Source organism: Phaenicophaeus curvirostris, unplaced genomic scaffold (genome assembly GCF_032191515.1).
Source record: "Phaenicophaeus curvirostris isolate KB17595 unplaced genomic scaffold, BPBGC_Pcur_1.0 scaffold_614, whole genome shotgun sequence".
In the NCBI taxonomy this organism is placed as follows: domain Eukaryota; kingdom Metazoa; phylum Chordata; class Aves; order Cuculiformes; family Cuculidae; genus Phaenicophaeus; species Phaenicophaeus curvirostris.
In genome coordinates, this window is record NW_027207141.1 from 1 (window position 1) to 13,285 (window position 13,285).

Here is a 13,285-nt window from a genome sequence, read left to right on the forward strand (position 1 = left end):
CTTTTTACCCCCCAAACCCCCTTTTTTCCTCCCCAACCCCCTTTTTACCCCCCTCCCCCCCATTTTCCCCCCCCTCCTACCCCGTCGCTGAAGCCGCTCTGGCTGTTGGCGTGTTCCAGCTGTTTCTGCAGGGAGGGGCTGGGGGGCAGGAACCCTGCGACCCCCACATGGGGGGCAGCCCCGTAAGTTAAAGGGGGGGGGGGGGGCACTTAGCCACGCCCCCAACCCCTAAAACTACTGGAATTAACGTTATACTGGGGATACTGGGGGGACTGGGAGGCTAGTGGGGGGCACTGGGGGGATAGTGGGGGGCACTGGGAGGATACTGGGGGGCACTGAGAGGATAGTGGGGGGCACTGGGAGATACTGGGGGGCACTGGGAGGATACTGGGGGGCACTGGGAGATACTGGGGGGCACTGGGAGGATAGTGGGGGGCACTGGGGGGATAGTGGGGGGCACTGGGGGGATAGTGGGGGGACTGGAGGTCATTGGGGGGCACTGGGAGGATACTGGGGGTCACTGAGAGGCTAGTGGGGGGCACTGGGGGGATAGTGGGGGGCACTGGGAGGATAGTGGGGGGCACTGGGGGATAGTGGGGGGACTGGAGGTCATTGGGGGGCACTGGGAGATACTGGGGGGCACTGGGAGGATAGTGGGGGGCACTGGGGGGCACTGGGGGATACTGGGGGTCACTAAGAGGATACTGGGGGGCACTGGGAGCATAGTAGTGGGCACTAAGGGGATACTGGGGGGCACTGGGGGGATAGTGGGGGGCACTGGGAGGATACTGGGGGGATACTGGGGGTCACTGAGAAGATACTGGGGGGCACTGGGAGGATAGTAGCGGGCACTGGGGGATACTGGGGGGCACTGGGGGATACTGGGGGGCACTGGGAGGCTAGTGGGGGGCACTGGGAGGCTAGTGGGGGGCACTGGGGGATAGTGGGGGTCACTGAGAGGATAGTGGGGGGCACTGAAGGTGCTGGGGATACTGGGAGATACTGGGAATAGGATGTGCTAGAGATACTGGGAGCCCCCTCAGGCCCCGCCCCCTCCCCTCAGGCCCCGCCCCCTCCCCTCAGGCCCCGCCCCTCCCCTCAGGCCCCGCCCCTCCCCTCAGGCCCCGCCCACCTGCGCTGGGGAAGGGTCCGTGGAGGCCGAACCCCCCCGGCTGCTGCTGGGGCAGGAACGGAAGCGCCGGGAACCCAGGACCTGCGGCACCGACACCGGGGGGAACGGGAAAAGGGACGGACCCATAGAGAGACATAGAGAGAACCATGGGGGACACGGAACAGGACGGACACATGGGGAAATAGAGAGAGCCCAGCCCCATAGGGACCCCAGCCCCATAGAGACCCCGGACCCATAGAGACCCCAGACCCATAGACCCCAGCCCCATAGGGATCCCAGCCCTATAGACCCCAGCCCCATAGAGACCCCAGCCCCATAGAGACCCCAGCCCCATAGATCCCAGCCCCATAGAGACCCCAGCCCCATAGATCCCAGCCCCATAGAGACCCCAGCCCCATAGATCCCAGCCCCATAGAGACCCCAGACCCATAGAGACCCCAGACCCATAGAGACCCCAGCCCCATAGAGCCCAGCCCCATAGAGACCCCAGCCCCATAGACCCCAGCCCCATAGAGACCCCAGACCCATAGAGACCCCAGCCCCATAGAGACCCCAGCCCCATAGATCCCAGCCCCATAGAGACCCCAGACCCATAGAGAGCCCAGCCCCATAGATCCCAGCCCCATAGAGACCCATAGAGACCCCAGCCCCATAGATCCCAGCCCCATAGAGACCCCAGCCCCACAGAGACCCATAGAGACCCCAGCCCCATAGATCCCAGCCCCATAGAGACCCCAGCCCCATAGAGACCCCAGCCCCATAGAGACCCATAGAGACCCCAGACCCATAGATTCCAGCTCCATGGAGTCCCCAGACCCACAGAGACCCCAGCCCCATAGACCCCAGCTCCACAGAGACCCCAGACCCATACACCCCAGCCCCATAGATCCCAGCCCCATAGAGACCCCAGACCCATAGATTCTAGCCCCATAGAGTCCCCAGACTCATGGATTCCAGCCCCACAGAGACCCCAGACCCCCCAGACCCCCAAATTCCAGCCCCATAGAGACCCCCAGACCCATAGATCCTAGCCCCACAGATCCCAGCCCCATAGAGACCCCAGACCCCCAGATTCCAACCCCACAGAGACCCCCAGACCCCCCAGCCCCCCAGATTCCAGCCCCATAGAGACCCATAGAGACCCCAGCCCCATAGAGTTCCATAGAGAGACCCCAGACCCCCAGATCCCAGCCCCATAGAGACCCCAGCCCCATAGAGACCCCAGACCCATAGACCCCAGACCCATAGATCCCAGCCCCATAGAGACCCCAGCCCCATAAATCCCAGCCCCACAGAGACCCATAGAGACCCCAGAACCATAGATCCCAGCCCCATAGAGACCCCAGACCCACAGATCCAGCCCCATAGAGCCCCCCAGCCCCCCCAGCCCCCCATATCCCAGCCCCATAGAGACCCCAGCCCCCCAGATCCCAGCCCCATAGAGACCCCAGACCCCCCAGACCCCCAGATTCCAGCCCCATAGAGCCCCCCAGCCCCCCCAGCCCCCCAGATCCCAGCCCCATAGAGCCCCCCAGCCCCCCCAGCCCCCCGGCCGCCCCCCCCCGCTCACCGCGCAGCGTCTGCCCCGCGGCGCCGGCGGCTCCGTAGGGCGCGTTGGCCGTGGGGAAGGGCTGGGGGCTCTGCCCCACAGCGAAGGGCCCCGGCCCCCCCCTGCGCCCCCGGGAAGGGCCCGTGCTCGGCCCCCGCCCCGAACGGCGCCTGCGCCCCGAAGTGGCGCGTCTGCGACCCACACTTAGGGGGCAGCCCCACACTTAGGGGGCAGCCCCCCCTCCCTATCCCTCGCATCTATGGGGCAGCCCCATAGCGAGAGGGGGGGGGGGCTGAGCCCCTGCCCCATAGCCCCCCCTGAACCCCCAGCCCCACATCTATGGGGCAGCCCCACAGCCCCCCCAGAACCCCCCAGCCCCACATCTATGGGGCAGCCCCATAGACCCCCCATAAACCCCCAGCCCCACATCTATGGGGCAGCCCCATAGCCCCCCATAAACCCCCCACCCAACATCTATGGGGCAGCCCCATAGCGGGGGGGGGGGGGGCGCTGAGCCCCTGCCCCATAGCCCCCCCAGAACCCCCAGCCCCACATCTCCCTGCCCCACGGATGCCCCCCAGCCCCACGGATCCCCCCAGCCCCACGGATCCCCCCAGCCCCATGGATCCCCCCAAGCCCCACGGATCCCCCCCAGCCCCACGGATCCCCCCAGCCCCACGGATCCCCCCCAGCCCCACGGATCCCCCCAGCCCCCCGAGCCCCCCGGCACTCACGGTGATGACGGGCGCCCCGAACATCTGCTTGGCTCGATCGGCCATCAGCGTCCCCGCTCGGCTCGGGCCCCCGGGGCTGCCTGCGACCCACAGCGACCCACAAGTGACCCACAGCGACCCATATAGATCCATAGAGACCGACAGAGACCCCATAGAAACCCACAGAGACCCATAAAGACCCCATAGAGAGCCACAGAGACCCCCAACAACCCATAGAAACCCCACAGAGACCCACAGCGACCCATAGAAACCCCATAGAGACCCACAGCGACCCATAGAAACCCCATAGAGACCCACAGCGACCCATAGAAACCCCATAGAGACCCACAGCGACCCATAGAGACCCCATAGAGACCCATAGGAACCCCACAGAGACCCATAGGGACCCCATAGACACCCCTAAAGACCCATAGGAACCCATAGAGACCCATAGAGACCCATAAAAACACCATAGAGTCCCTTAAAGACCCATAGGAACCCCATAGAGACCCCATATGAACCCATAAAGACCCCATATAGACCCATAGAGACCCCATAGAGACCCACAAGTGCTGCGTAGTGACCCATAAGTAACCCACAGAGATCCACAGCGACCCATAGAGACCCCATACGGACCCATAGAGACCCACAGAGACCTATATGGACCCCATAAGGACCCATAGAGACCCACAGAGACCTATATGGACCCCATAAGGACCCATAGAGACCCCATATGGACCCACAGAGACCCATAGGGACCCATAGAGACCCCATAGAGACCCACAAGTGCCCCATAGTGACCCATAAGTAACCCATAGAGACCCCATAAAAACCCATAGAGACCCCACAGAGACCCCATAGAGACTCCATAGAGACCCCACAGAGACCCCATAGAAACCCCATAGAGACTCCATAGAGACCCCATAGCGACCCATAGAGACCCCATAGAGACCCCACAGAGACCCCATAGGGACCCCATAGAGACCCCATAGGGACCCCACAGAGACCCCATAGAGACCCCACAGAGACCCCATAGAGACCCCATAGAGACCCCACAGAGACCCCATAGGGACCCCATAGGGACCCCATAGGAACCCATAGAGACCCATAGTGACCCACAGAGACCCCATAGAGACCCCATAGAGACCCCACAGAGACCCCATAGGGACCCCATAGGGACCCCATAGAGACCCCACAGAGACCCCATAGAGACCCCATAGGGACCCCATAGGGACCCCATAGAGACCCATAGGGACCCCATAGGGACCCCATAGAGACCCCACAGAGACCCCATAGAGACCCCATAGAGACCCCATAGGGACCCCATAGGGACCCCATAGAGACCCACAACTGCCGTGTAGTGATCCACAGCGACCCACAAGTGACCCAGAGTGACCCATAGAGACCCCATAGGGATCCCATTGAAGCCCCATAGAGGCCCTCTAGAAACCCCTAAGAACCCCATAGAAACCTATAGAGACCTATAGCGACCCCATAGAGACCTACAGAGACCCCATAGAGACCCATAGAGACCCCACAGAGACCCCACAGAGACCTATAGAGACCCATAGAGACCCCACAGACACCCTGTAGACACCTATAGAGACGCCATAGAGACCCTGTAGAGACCTATAGAGACTCATAGACACCCATAGAGACCCCGTAGAGACCCATAGAGACCCATAGAGACCCCGTAGAGACCCATAGAGACCCTGTAGAGACCTATAGAGACCCCATAGAGACCCTGTAGAGACCTACAGAGACCCATAGAGACCCCATAGAGACCCCGTAGAGACCTATAGAGGCCCACAGAGACCCCACAGAGACCTATAGACACCCCTAGAAACCCATAGCGACCCCATAGAGACCCCACAGAGACCCCATAGAGACCCCATAGAGCCCATAGAGACCCATATGGACCCCATAGCGACCCCATAGAGACCCATAGGGACCCATAATAGAGCCCCATAGAAAACCATAAAGACCCCATACGGACCCATAGGGAACTCTAGAAACCCCATAGAAACCTATAGACACATATAGCGACCCCTAAAAACCCCACTGAAACCCCATAGAGCCCTGTAGAGACTCCATAGAGACCCATAAACACCCATGGGGACCCCACAGAGACCCCATAATAACCCACAAGCGACCCATAGGGACCCAGAACCACCCCATAGCGACCCCCAACTGCCCCACAGCGACCCATAGCGACCCATAACCACCCCGTAGCCAGCCCCAACTGCCCCACAGCGACCCATAACCACACCATAGCGACCCCCAACTGCCCCATAGCCACCCCCAACTGCCCCACAGCGACCCACAGCGACCCCCAACTGCCCCATAGCGACCCATAACCACCCCATAGCGACTCAGAACCACGCCATAGCAACCCCCAACCACCCCATAGCAACCTCCAACTGCCCCATAGTGACCCATAGCGCCCCATAACCACCCCATAGTGACCCATAGCGACCCACAGCGACCCCCAACTGCCCCATAGCGACCCGCAACCACCCCATAGCGCCCCATAGTGACCCACAGCGACCCCCAACTGCCCCATAGCGACCCCCAACCGCCCCATAGCGACCCATAGCGCCCCATAACCACTCCCAACTGCCCCATAGCGCCCCATAACCACCCCATAGCGACCCCCAACTGCCCCATAGCGACCCATAGCGACCCATAACCACCCCCAACTGCCCCATAGCAACCCATAACCACCCCATAGCGACCCCCAACTGCCCCATAGCGACCCACAGCGCCCCATAACCACCCCATAGCGACCCCCAACTGCCCCATAGCGACCCATAGCGACCCATAACCACCCCCAACTGCCCCATAGCGACCCCCAACTGCCCCATAGCGACCCACAGCGACCCCCAACTGCCCCATAGCGACCCATAGCGACCCATAACCACCCCCAACTGCCCCATAGCGACCCATAACCACCCCATAGCGACCCCCAACTGCCCCATAGCGACCCATAGCGCCCCATAGCGACCCCCAACCACCCCATAGCGCCCCATAACCACCCCATAGCGACTCAGAACCACCCCATAGCGACCCCCAACTGCCCCATAGCGACCCCCAACCACCCCATAGCAACTTCCAACTGCCCCATAGCGACCCATAGCGCCCCATAGCGACCCCCAACTGCCCCACAGCGCCCCACAGCGCCCCATAACCACCCCGTAGCGCCCCGTAGCGCACCCTGCATGCTGAGCAGGTGGGGCCCGGCGTGCACCATGCCCTGCGGATACGCGGCGGCCGTCAGCGTCGTCAGGTCACTGATATGAAAAGGAAATAATTAATAAAAGGGGGCTCGGGGGGACCCCCAAACCCAGCCCCACGCCCACAGCCCCCCGAGTGACCCCCCCCAGGACCCCAAAACCCAACCCAGGGACCCCAAATTCCCATCAAGACCCCCAAAATCCAACCAGGGAGGCCGAAATCCAACCCAGGGACCCCAAATTCCAGCCCAGGGACATCAAATTCCCCCCCAGGAACCCCAAATTCCAACTCAGGGATCTCAAAATCCCCCCCCCAGGGACCCCAAAATCCCATTGGGGACACCAAAATCCAACCCAGGGACCTCAAAATCCCCCCCAGGGACCCCAAATTCCCACCAGGGACCCCAAATTCCCATCAGAGACCCTAAAATCCAACCCAGGGACCACAAATTCCCCTCCAGGGACCCCAAAATCCCCCCCAGGGACCCCAAATTCCCACCAGGGACCCCAAATTCCCACCCAGGGACCCCAAATTCCCATCAGAGACCCTAAAATCCAACCCAGGGACCACAAATTCCCCTCCAAGGACCCCAAATTCCCCATCAGGACCCCCAAATTCACCCTGGGACCCCCAAATTCCCCATCAGGACCCCCAGATTCCCCGCAGGGACCCCAAAACCCAACCCAGAGACCCCAAATTCCCTTCCAGGGAACCCAAAACCCAACCCAGGGACCACAAATTCCCTTCCAGGGACCCCAAAATGCAACCCAGGACCCCCAAAATTCCCCCTGTGCCCCCAAAACCCTTTCTAGGACCCCAGGACCCCCCCAAAATCCCATTTTGGAGCCCCAAAACCCCTCATAGAACCCCAAGACCCCCCAAAATCCCATTTTGGAACCCCATCTGTCATCCTAAGACCCCAAGACCCCCTCAAAATCCCATTCTGGACCCCCAAAACCCCTCCTAAGACCCCAGGACCCCCCCAAAATCCCTTTTAGGAGCCCCCAAAACCCCTCATAGGACCCCAAGACCCCCCCAAAATCCCATTTTGGAGCCCCATCTGTCTTCCTAAGACCCCAGGACCCCCCCAAAATCCCTTTTTGGACCCCCAAAGCCCCTCATAGGACCCCAGGACCCCCCCAAAATCCCATTTTGGAGCCCCCAAACCCCTCATAAGACCCCAGGACTCCCCCAAAATCCCTTTCTGGAGCCCCAAAGCTCCTCACAGGGCCCCAAGTCCCCCCCAAATCCCATTTTAGAGCCCCAAAACCCCTCATAGAACCCCAAGACCACCCCAAAATCCTATTTTGGAGCCCCAAAACCCCAGAAAACCATCCAGGACCTCCCCAGAATCCCATTCTGGAGCCCCAAAACCCCTCCTAGGACCTCAGGACCCCCCCAAAATCCCATTCTGGAGCCCCAAAGCTCCTCCTAGGACCCCAGGACCCCCCAAAATCCCTCGTAGGACCCCAGGACCCCCCTTTTTTTCCCACCTCTGCTCCTTGCGGCGCCGTTTCTCCTCCTCGTGCAGAACTTTCTTGAGCTGCAAGAAGAGCTGGTGCTTCTCCTCCTGCAGAGCCGCCAGGCGCTCCTGCAGCTTCAGGAGCTGCGAGGGGAAAAAGGGGGTTTGGGGGGTCAGAAATGGGGTTTGGGGGGCAAAAAGGGGGTTTGGGGGGTCAGAAATGGGGTTTGAGGGGCAAAAAGGGAGGTTTGGGGGGCAAAAAGGGGAGGTTGGGGGGCAGAAATGGGGTTTGGGGGGGCAAAAAGGGGGGTTGGGGGGGCAAAAAGGGGAGGTTGGGGGGCAGAAATGGGGTTTGGGGGGGCAAAAAGGGGGGTTGGGGCATCAGAAATGGGGTTTGGGGGGAAAAAAGGGGGTTTGGGGGGTCAGAAATGGGGTTTATGGGGGCAGAAATGGGGTTTGGGGGGTCAGAAAGGGGGTTTGGGGGTCAGAAGTGGGGTTTGGGGGGAAAAAAGGGGGTTTGGGGGGTCAGAAATGGCATTTGGGGGGCAAAAAGGGGGCTTGGGGGGTCAGAAATGGGGTTTGAGGGGCAAAAAGGGGGGTTGGGGGCAAAAAGGGGAGGTTGGGGGGCAGAAAGGGGGTTTGGGGGGGCAAAAAGGGGGGTTGGGGCATCAGAAATGGGGTTTGAGGGGCAAAAAGGGAGGTTTGGGGGGCAAAAAGGGGAGGTTGGGGTGCAGAAACGGGGTTTGGGGGGGAAAAAGGGGGTTTGGGGGGTAAAAAGGGGGTTTGGGGGGTAAAAAGGGGGTTTGGGGTGTCAGAAATGGGGTTTGGGGGGTAAAAGGTGGGTTTGGGGGGCAAAAAGGGGGATTGTGGGGTCAGAAATGGGGTTTGGGGGGTCAGAAATGGGGTTTGGGGGCAGAAATGGGGTTTGGAGGAGCAAAAAGGGGGTTTGGGGGGAAAAAGGGGGTTTGGGGGGAAAAAAGGGGGTTTGGAGGGTCAGAAATGGGGTTTGGGGGGGAAAAAGGGGAGTTTGGGGAGCAAAAAGGGGGTTTTAGGGGTCAAAGAGGGGATTTTGGGGGTCAAAGAGGGGGTTCAGGGGTGGGTATGGGGGTTCAGGGGATCAAAGAGGGGGTTCACGGGTGAGATTAGGGGTTTTGGGGGTCAAAGAGGGGGTTCAGGGGTGGGATTGGGGGTTTTGGGGGTTAAAGAGGGGGTTCAGGGGTGGGGATGGGGGTTTTGGGGGTCAAAGAGGAGGTTTTGGGGGTCAAGGAGGGGGTTCAGGGGTGGGGATGGGGGTTCAGGGGTGGGATTGGGGGTTTTGGGGTCAAAGAGGGGGTTTTGGGGGTCAAAGAGGGGGTTCAGGGGTGGGATTGGGGGTTTTGGGGGTCAAAGAGGGGGTTCAGGGGATCAAAGAGGGGGTTCAGGGGTGGGATTGGGGGTTTTGGGGGTCAAAGAAGGGGTTCAGGGGTGAGATTGGGGGTTTTGGGGGTTAAAGAAGGGGTTCAGGGGTGGGGATTGGGGTTTTAGGAGTCAAAGAGGAGATTTTGGGGGTCAAAGAGGGGGTTCAGGGCTGGGATTGGGGGTTTTGGGGGTCAAAGAGGGGGTTCAGGGGTGGGGATGGGGTTTTTGGGGGTCAGAAACGAGGCTCTTGGGGGCCAGAAATGGGGGTTTGGGGGCCAGAAATAAGGTTTTAGGGGTTCAGAGAGGAGTTTTGGGGGTCAAAGAGGGGCGTTTTGGGGGTTCAGGGCCCCCCCAGAACCTGCTCTCGCGTCTCCTCCAGCGACATCCGCTCCTCGAGCTCCTTGCGGCGCCGTCGCTCCTGCTCCTCCCGCAGCTTCTGCTCCATCATCTTGTCCACCTCCTCCTCCTCTGGGATTTTGGGGGTTCGGGGGGGTCACCAGGGGGGTTGGGGGGGCACTAGGGGGTTGGGGGACTCCAAAATTGGGGGGTTGGGGGGGTCTGAGGGGTTTGGTGGCATCAAAATTGAAGGTTTGGGGGTGTCTGGGGGCATCAAGTGGGGTTTGGGGGTGTCTGGGGGCACCAGATTTGGGGTTTGTTGGTCACTAGGGCCACTGGGAACCCCAGTTTGGGGGTTTGGGGGTGTCTGGGGGCACCAGGTTGGGGGTTTGGGGGGTCACTAGGGGGTTGGGGGCACCAGATTTGGGGTTTGGGGGTGTCTGGGGGCACCAGATTTGGGGTTTGGGGGTCACTGAGGGTCCTAGTTTGGGGGTTTGGGGGTCACTAAAGGTTTGGAGGCACCAGATTTGGGGTTTGGGGGTGTCTGGGGGCACCAGATTTGGGGTTTGGGGGTCACTAGGGCCACTGGGAACCTCAGTTTGGGGGTGTCTGGAGACACCAGGTTGGGGTTTGGGGGTCACTAGGGGGTTGGGGGGCACCAGATTTGGGGTTTGGGGGTGTCTGGAGGCACCAAGGGGGGAGTTTGGGGGTGTCTGAGGGGTTTGGTGGCATCAAAATTGAAGGTTTGGGGGTGTCTGGGGGCATCAAGTGGGGTTTGGGGGTCACTAGGGGGTTGGGGGGCACCAGATTTGGGGTTTGGGGGTGTCTGGGGGCACCAGATTTGGGGTTTGGGGGTCACTAGGGCCACTGGGAACCTCAATTTGGGGGTTTGGGGGTGTCTGGGGGCACCAGGTTGGGGGTTTGGGGGTCACTAGGGGGTTGGGGGCACCAGATTTGGGGTTTGGGGGTCACTGAGGGTCCTAGTTTGGGGGTTTGGGGGTCACTAAAGGTTTGGTGGCACCAGATTTGGGGTTTGGGGGTGTCTGGGGGCACCAAGGGGGGAGTTTGGGGGTGTCTGGGGGCACCAGATTTGGGGTTTGTGGGTCAGTAGGGCCACTGGGAACCCCAGTTTGGGGGTTTGGGGGTCACTAGGGCCACTGGGAACCCCAGTCTGGAGGTTTGGGGGTGTCTGGGGGCACCAGGTTGGGGGTTGTTGGTCACTAGGGCCACTGGGAACCCCAGTTTGGGGGTTTGGGGGTGTCTGGGGGCACCAGGTTGGGGGTTTGGGGGGTCACTAGGGGGTTGGGGGCACCAGATTTGGGGTTTGGGGGTGTCTGGGGGCACCAGATTTGGGGTTTGGGGGTCACTAGGGGGTTGGGGGCACCAGATTTGGGGTTTGGGGGTGTCTGGGGGCACCAGATTTGGGGTTTGGGGGTCACTAGGGGGTTGGGGGCACCAGATTTGGGGTTTGGGGGTCACTGAGAGTCCTAGTTTGGGGGTTTGGGGGTCACTAAAGGTTTGAGGGCACCAGATTTGGGGTTTGGGGGTGTCTGGGGGCACCAAGGGGGGAGTTTGGGGGTGTCTGAGGGGTTTGGTGGCATCAAAATGGAAGGTTTGGGGGTGTCTGGGGGCATCAGGTGGGGTTTGGGGGTGTCTGGGGGCACCAGATTTGGGGTTTGTGGGTCACTAGGGCCACTGGGAACCCCAGTTTGGGGGTTTTGGGGTGTCTGGAGGCACCAGGTTGGGGGTTTGGGGGGGTCACTAGGGGGTTGGGGGCACCAGATTTGGGGTTTGGGGGTGTCTGGGGGCACCAGGTTGGGGGTTTGGGGGGTCACTAAGGGGTTGAGGGGCACCAGATTTGGGGTTTGGGGGTGTCTGGGGGCACCAAGTGGGGGTTTGGGGGTGTCTGAGGGGTTTGGTGGCATCAAAATTGAAGGTTTGGGGGTGTCTGGGGGCACCAAGTGGGGGTTTGGGGGTCACTGGGAGCCCCAGTTTGGGGGTTTGGGGGTGTCTGGGGGGACCGGATTTGGGGTTTGGGGGTCACTGAGGGTCCCAGTTTCGGGATTCGGGGTTGTCTGGGGTCCTAGTTTAGGGGTCACAGGGGGCTCCAGTTTGAGGGTCACTGGAAGCCCCAGTTTAGGGGTTCGGGGGTCACCGAGGGCACCAGTTTGGGGGTCACTGGGAGAACCAGTTTGGGGGTCACTGAGGGGCCCAGTTTGGGGGTTCAGGGGTCACTGGGGTCCCAGTTTGGGGGTCACTGAGGGTCCCAGTTTGGGGGTTTGGGAGTCACTGGGGGAACCAGTTTGGGGGTCACTGGGGGCACCAGTTTGAGGGCTTGGGGGTCACTGGGGGAACCAGTTCAGGGGTCACTGGGGGTCCCAGTTTGAGAGTTTGGGGGTCACTGGGAGAACCAGTTTGGGGGTCACTGAGGGGCCCAGTTTGGGGGTTCAGGGGTCACTGGGGGAACCAGTTTGGGGGTCACCAGAGGCACCAGTTTGGAGGTTTGGGGGTCACTAGGGGCACCAGTTTGAGGGTTCGGGGGTCACCGGGGGCACCAGTTTGGGGTTCACTGGGGTTACCAGTTTGAGGGTTTGGGGGTCACTGAGGGTCCCAGTTTAGGGGTTTGGGGGTCACTAGGGTCCCAGTTTGGGGGTCACTGAGGGAACCAGTTTGAGGGCTTGGGGATCACTGGGGGCACCAGTTTGGGGGTCACTGGGGGAACCAGTTTGGGGGTCACTGGGGGTCCCAGTTTGAGAGTTTGGGGGTCACTGGGGGCACCAGTTTGGGGGTCAGTGGGGTCCCAGTTCGGGGGTCACTGGGGGTCCCAGTTTGAGAGTTTGGAGGTCACTGGGGGCACCAGTTTGGGGGTCACTGGGGGCACCAGTTTGAGGGCTTGGGGGTCACTGAGGGCACCAGTTTGGGGGTCACTGGGGGAACCAGTTTGGGGGTCACTGGGGGCACCAGTTTGGGGGTTTGGGTGTCACTGCGGTCCCAGTTTAGGGGTTCAACGGTTGCCATGGTAACAGCGAGGGGGCGGGGCCTGTTGCCAGGGCCTGCGTTGGCGGGAACGGGCGGGGGGGGGGGGTGGTGGTTGGCGCCCGTTGCCATGGCGACCCCGGGAGGGGGCGGGGCTTGTTGCCACGGCCGCCGGGCCGGGGTTGGAGGGGGGGGTTCCCGGGTCGGGGGTGGGGGGTGGTCTCACCCTGCCGTTTGCGCTCTCGCTCCACCATGACGTGCCGGTGCAGCGCCCGCGCCATGGCGGACGAGAGCTTGGGCCGCTCCAGCAGAGCCGGCATCGTGACCGCCTGCCCCGAGCCGGAAGGGACGGAGGGAGGAGGCGGAAACGGAAGGGGGGGGGCGCGCGCACTTCCGCTTCCGGTCACAGGCCACGCCCACGCGCCGCGAGAGAGGCGCGCGCGGCGGCCGCGGGGGTCACGTGAGCGCTCGGCCACGCCCCCCCT

General features: G+C 61.7%; 2 protein-coding genes and 1 pseudogene across 2 annotated transcripts; all 3 read right to left on the minus strand.

The window, feature by feature from the left end:
* Positions 1–48: 48 nt before the first annotated feature.
* GPS2 (G protein pathway suppressor 2) lies at positions 49–13,155 on the minus strand (the record flags this gene model as incomplete). The annotated part of the gene is given in 9 exon segments (XM_069883146.1): positions 49–154; positions 1,133–1,213; positions 2,703–2,803; positions 2,805–2,872; positions 3,416–3,495; positions 6,608–6,684; positions 8,122–8,234; positions 9,847–9,956; positions 13,027–13,155. Coding segments are annotated over 9 exon segments (830 nt in total), but the record flags the coding sequence as incomplete, so codon positions are not given.
* Positions 3,581–4,362, minus strand: LOC138735241 (uncharacterized; the record flags this gene model as incomplete). Its single annotated transcript, XM_069883145.1, is given in 4 exon segments — positions 3,581–3,814; positions 3,865–3,966; positions 4,004–4,311; positions 4,314–4,362. Coding segments are annotated over 4 exon segments (693 nt in total), but the record flags the coding sequence as incomplete, so codon positions are not given.
* LOC138735238 (shematrin-like protein 1) lies at positions 4,591–5,285 on the minus strand (annotated as a pseudogene).
* Positions 13,156–13,285: the final 130 nt, after the last annotated feature.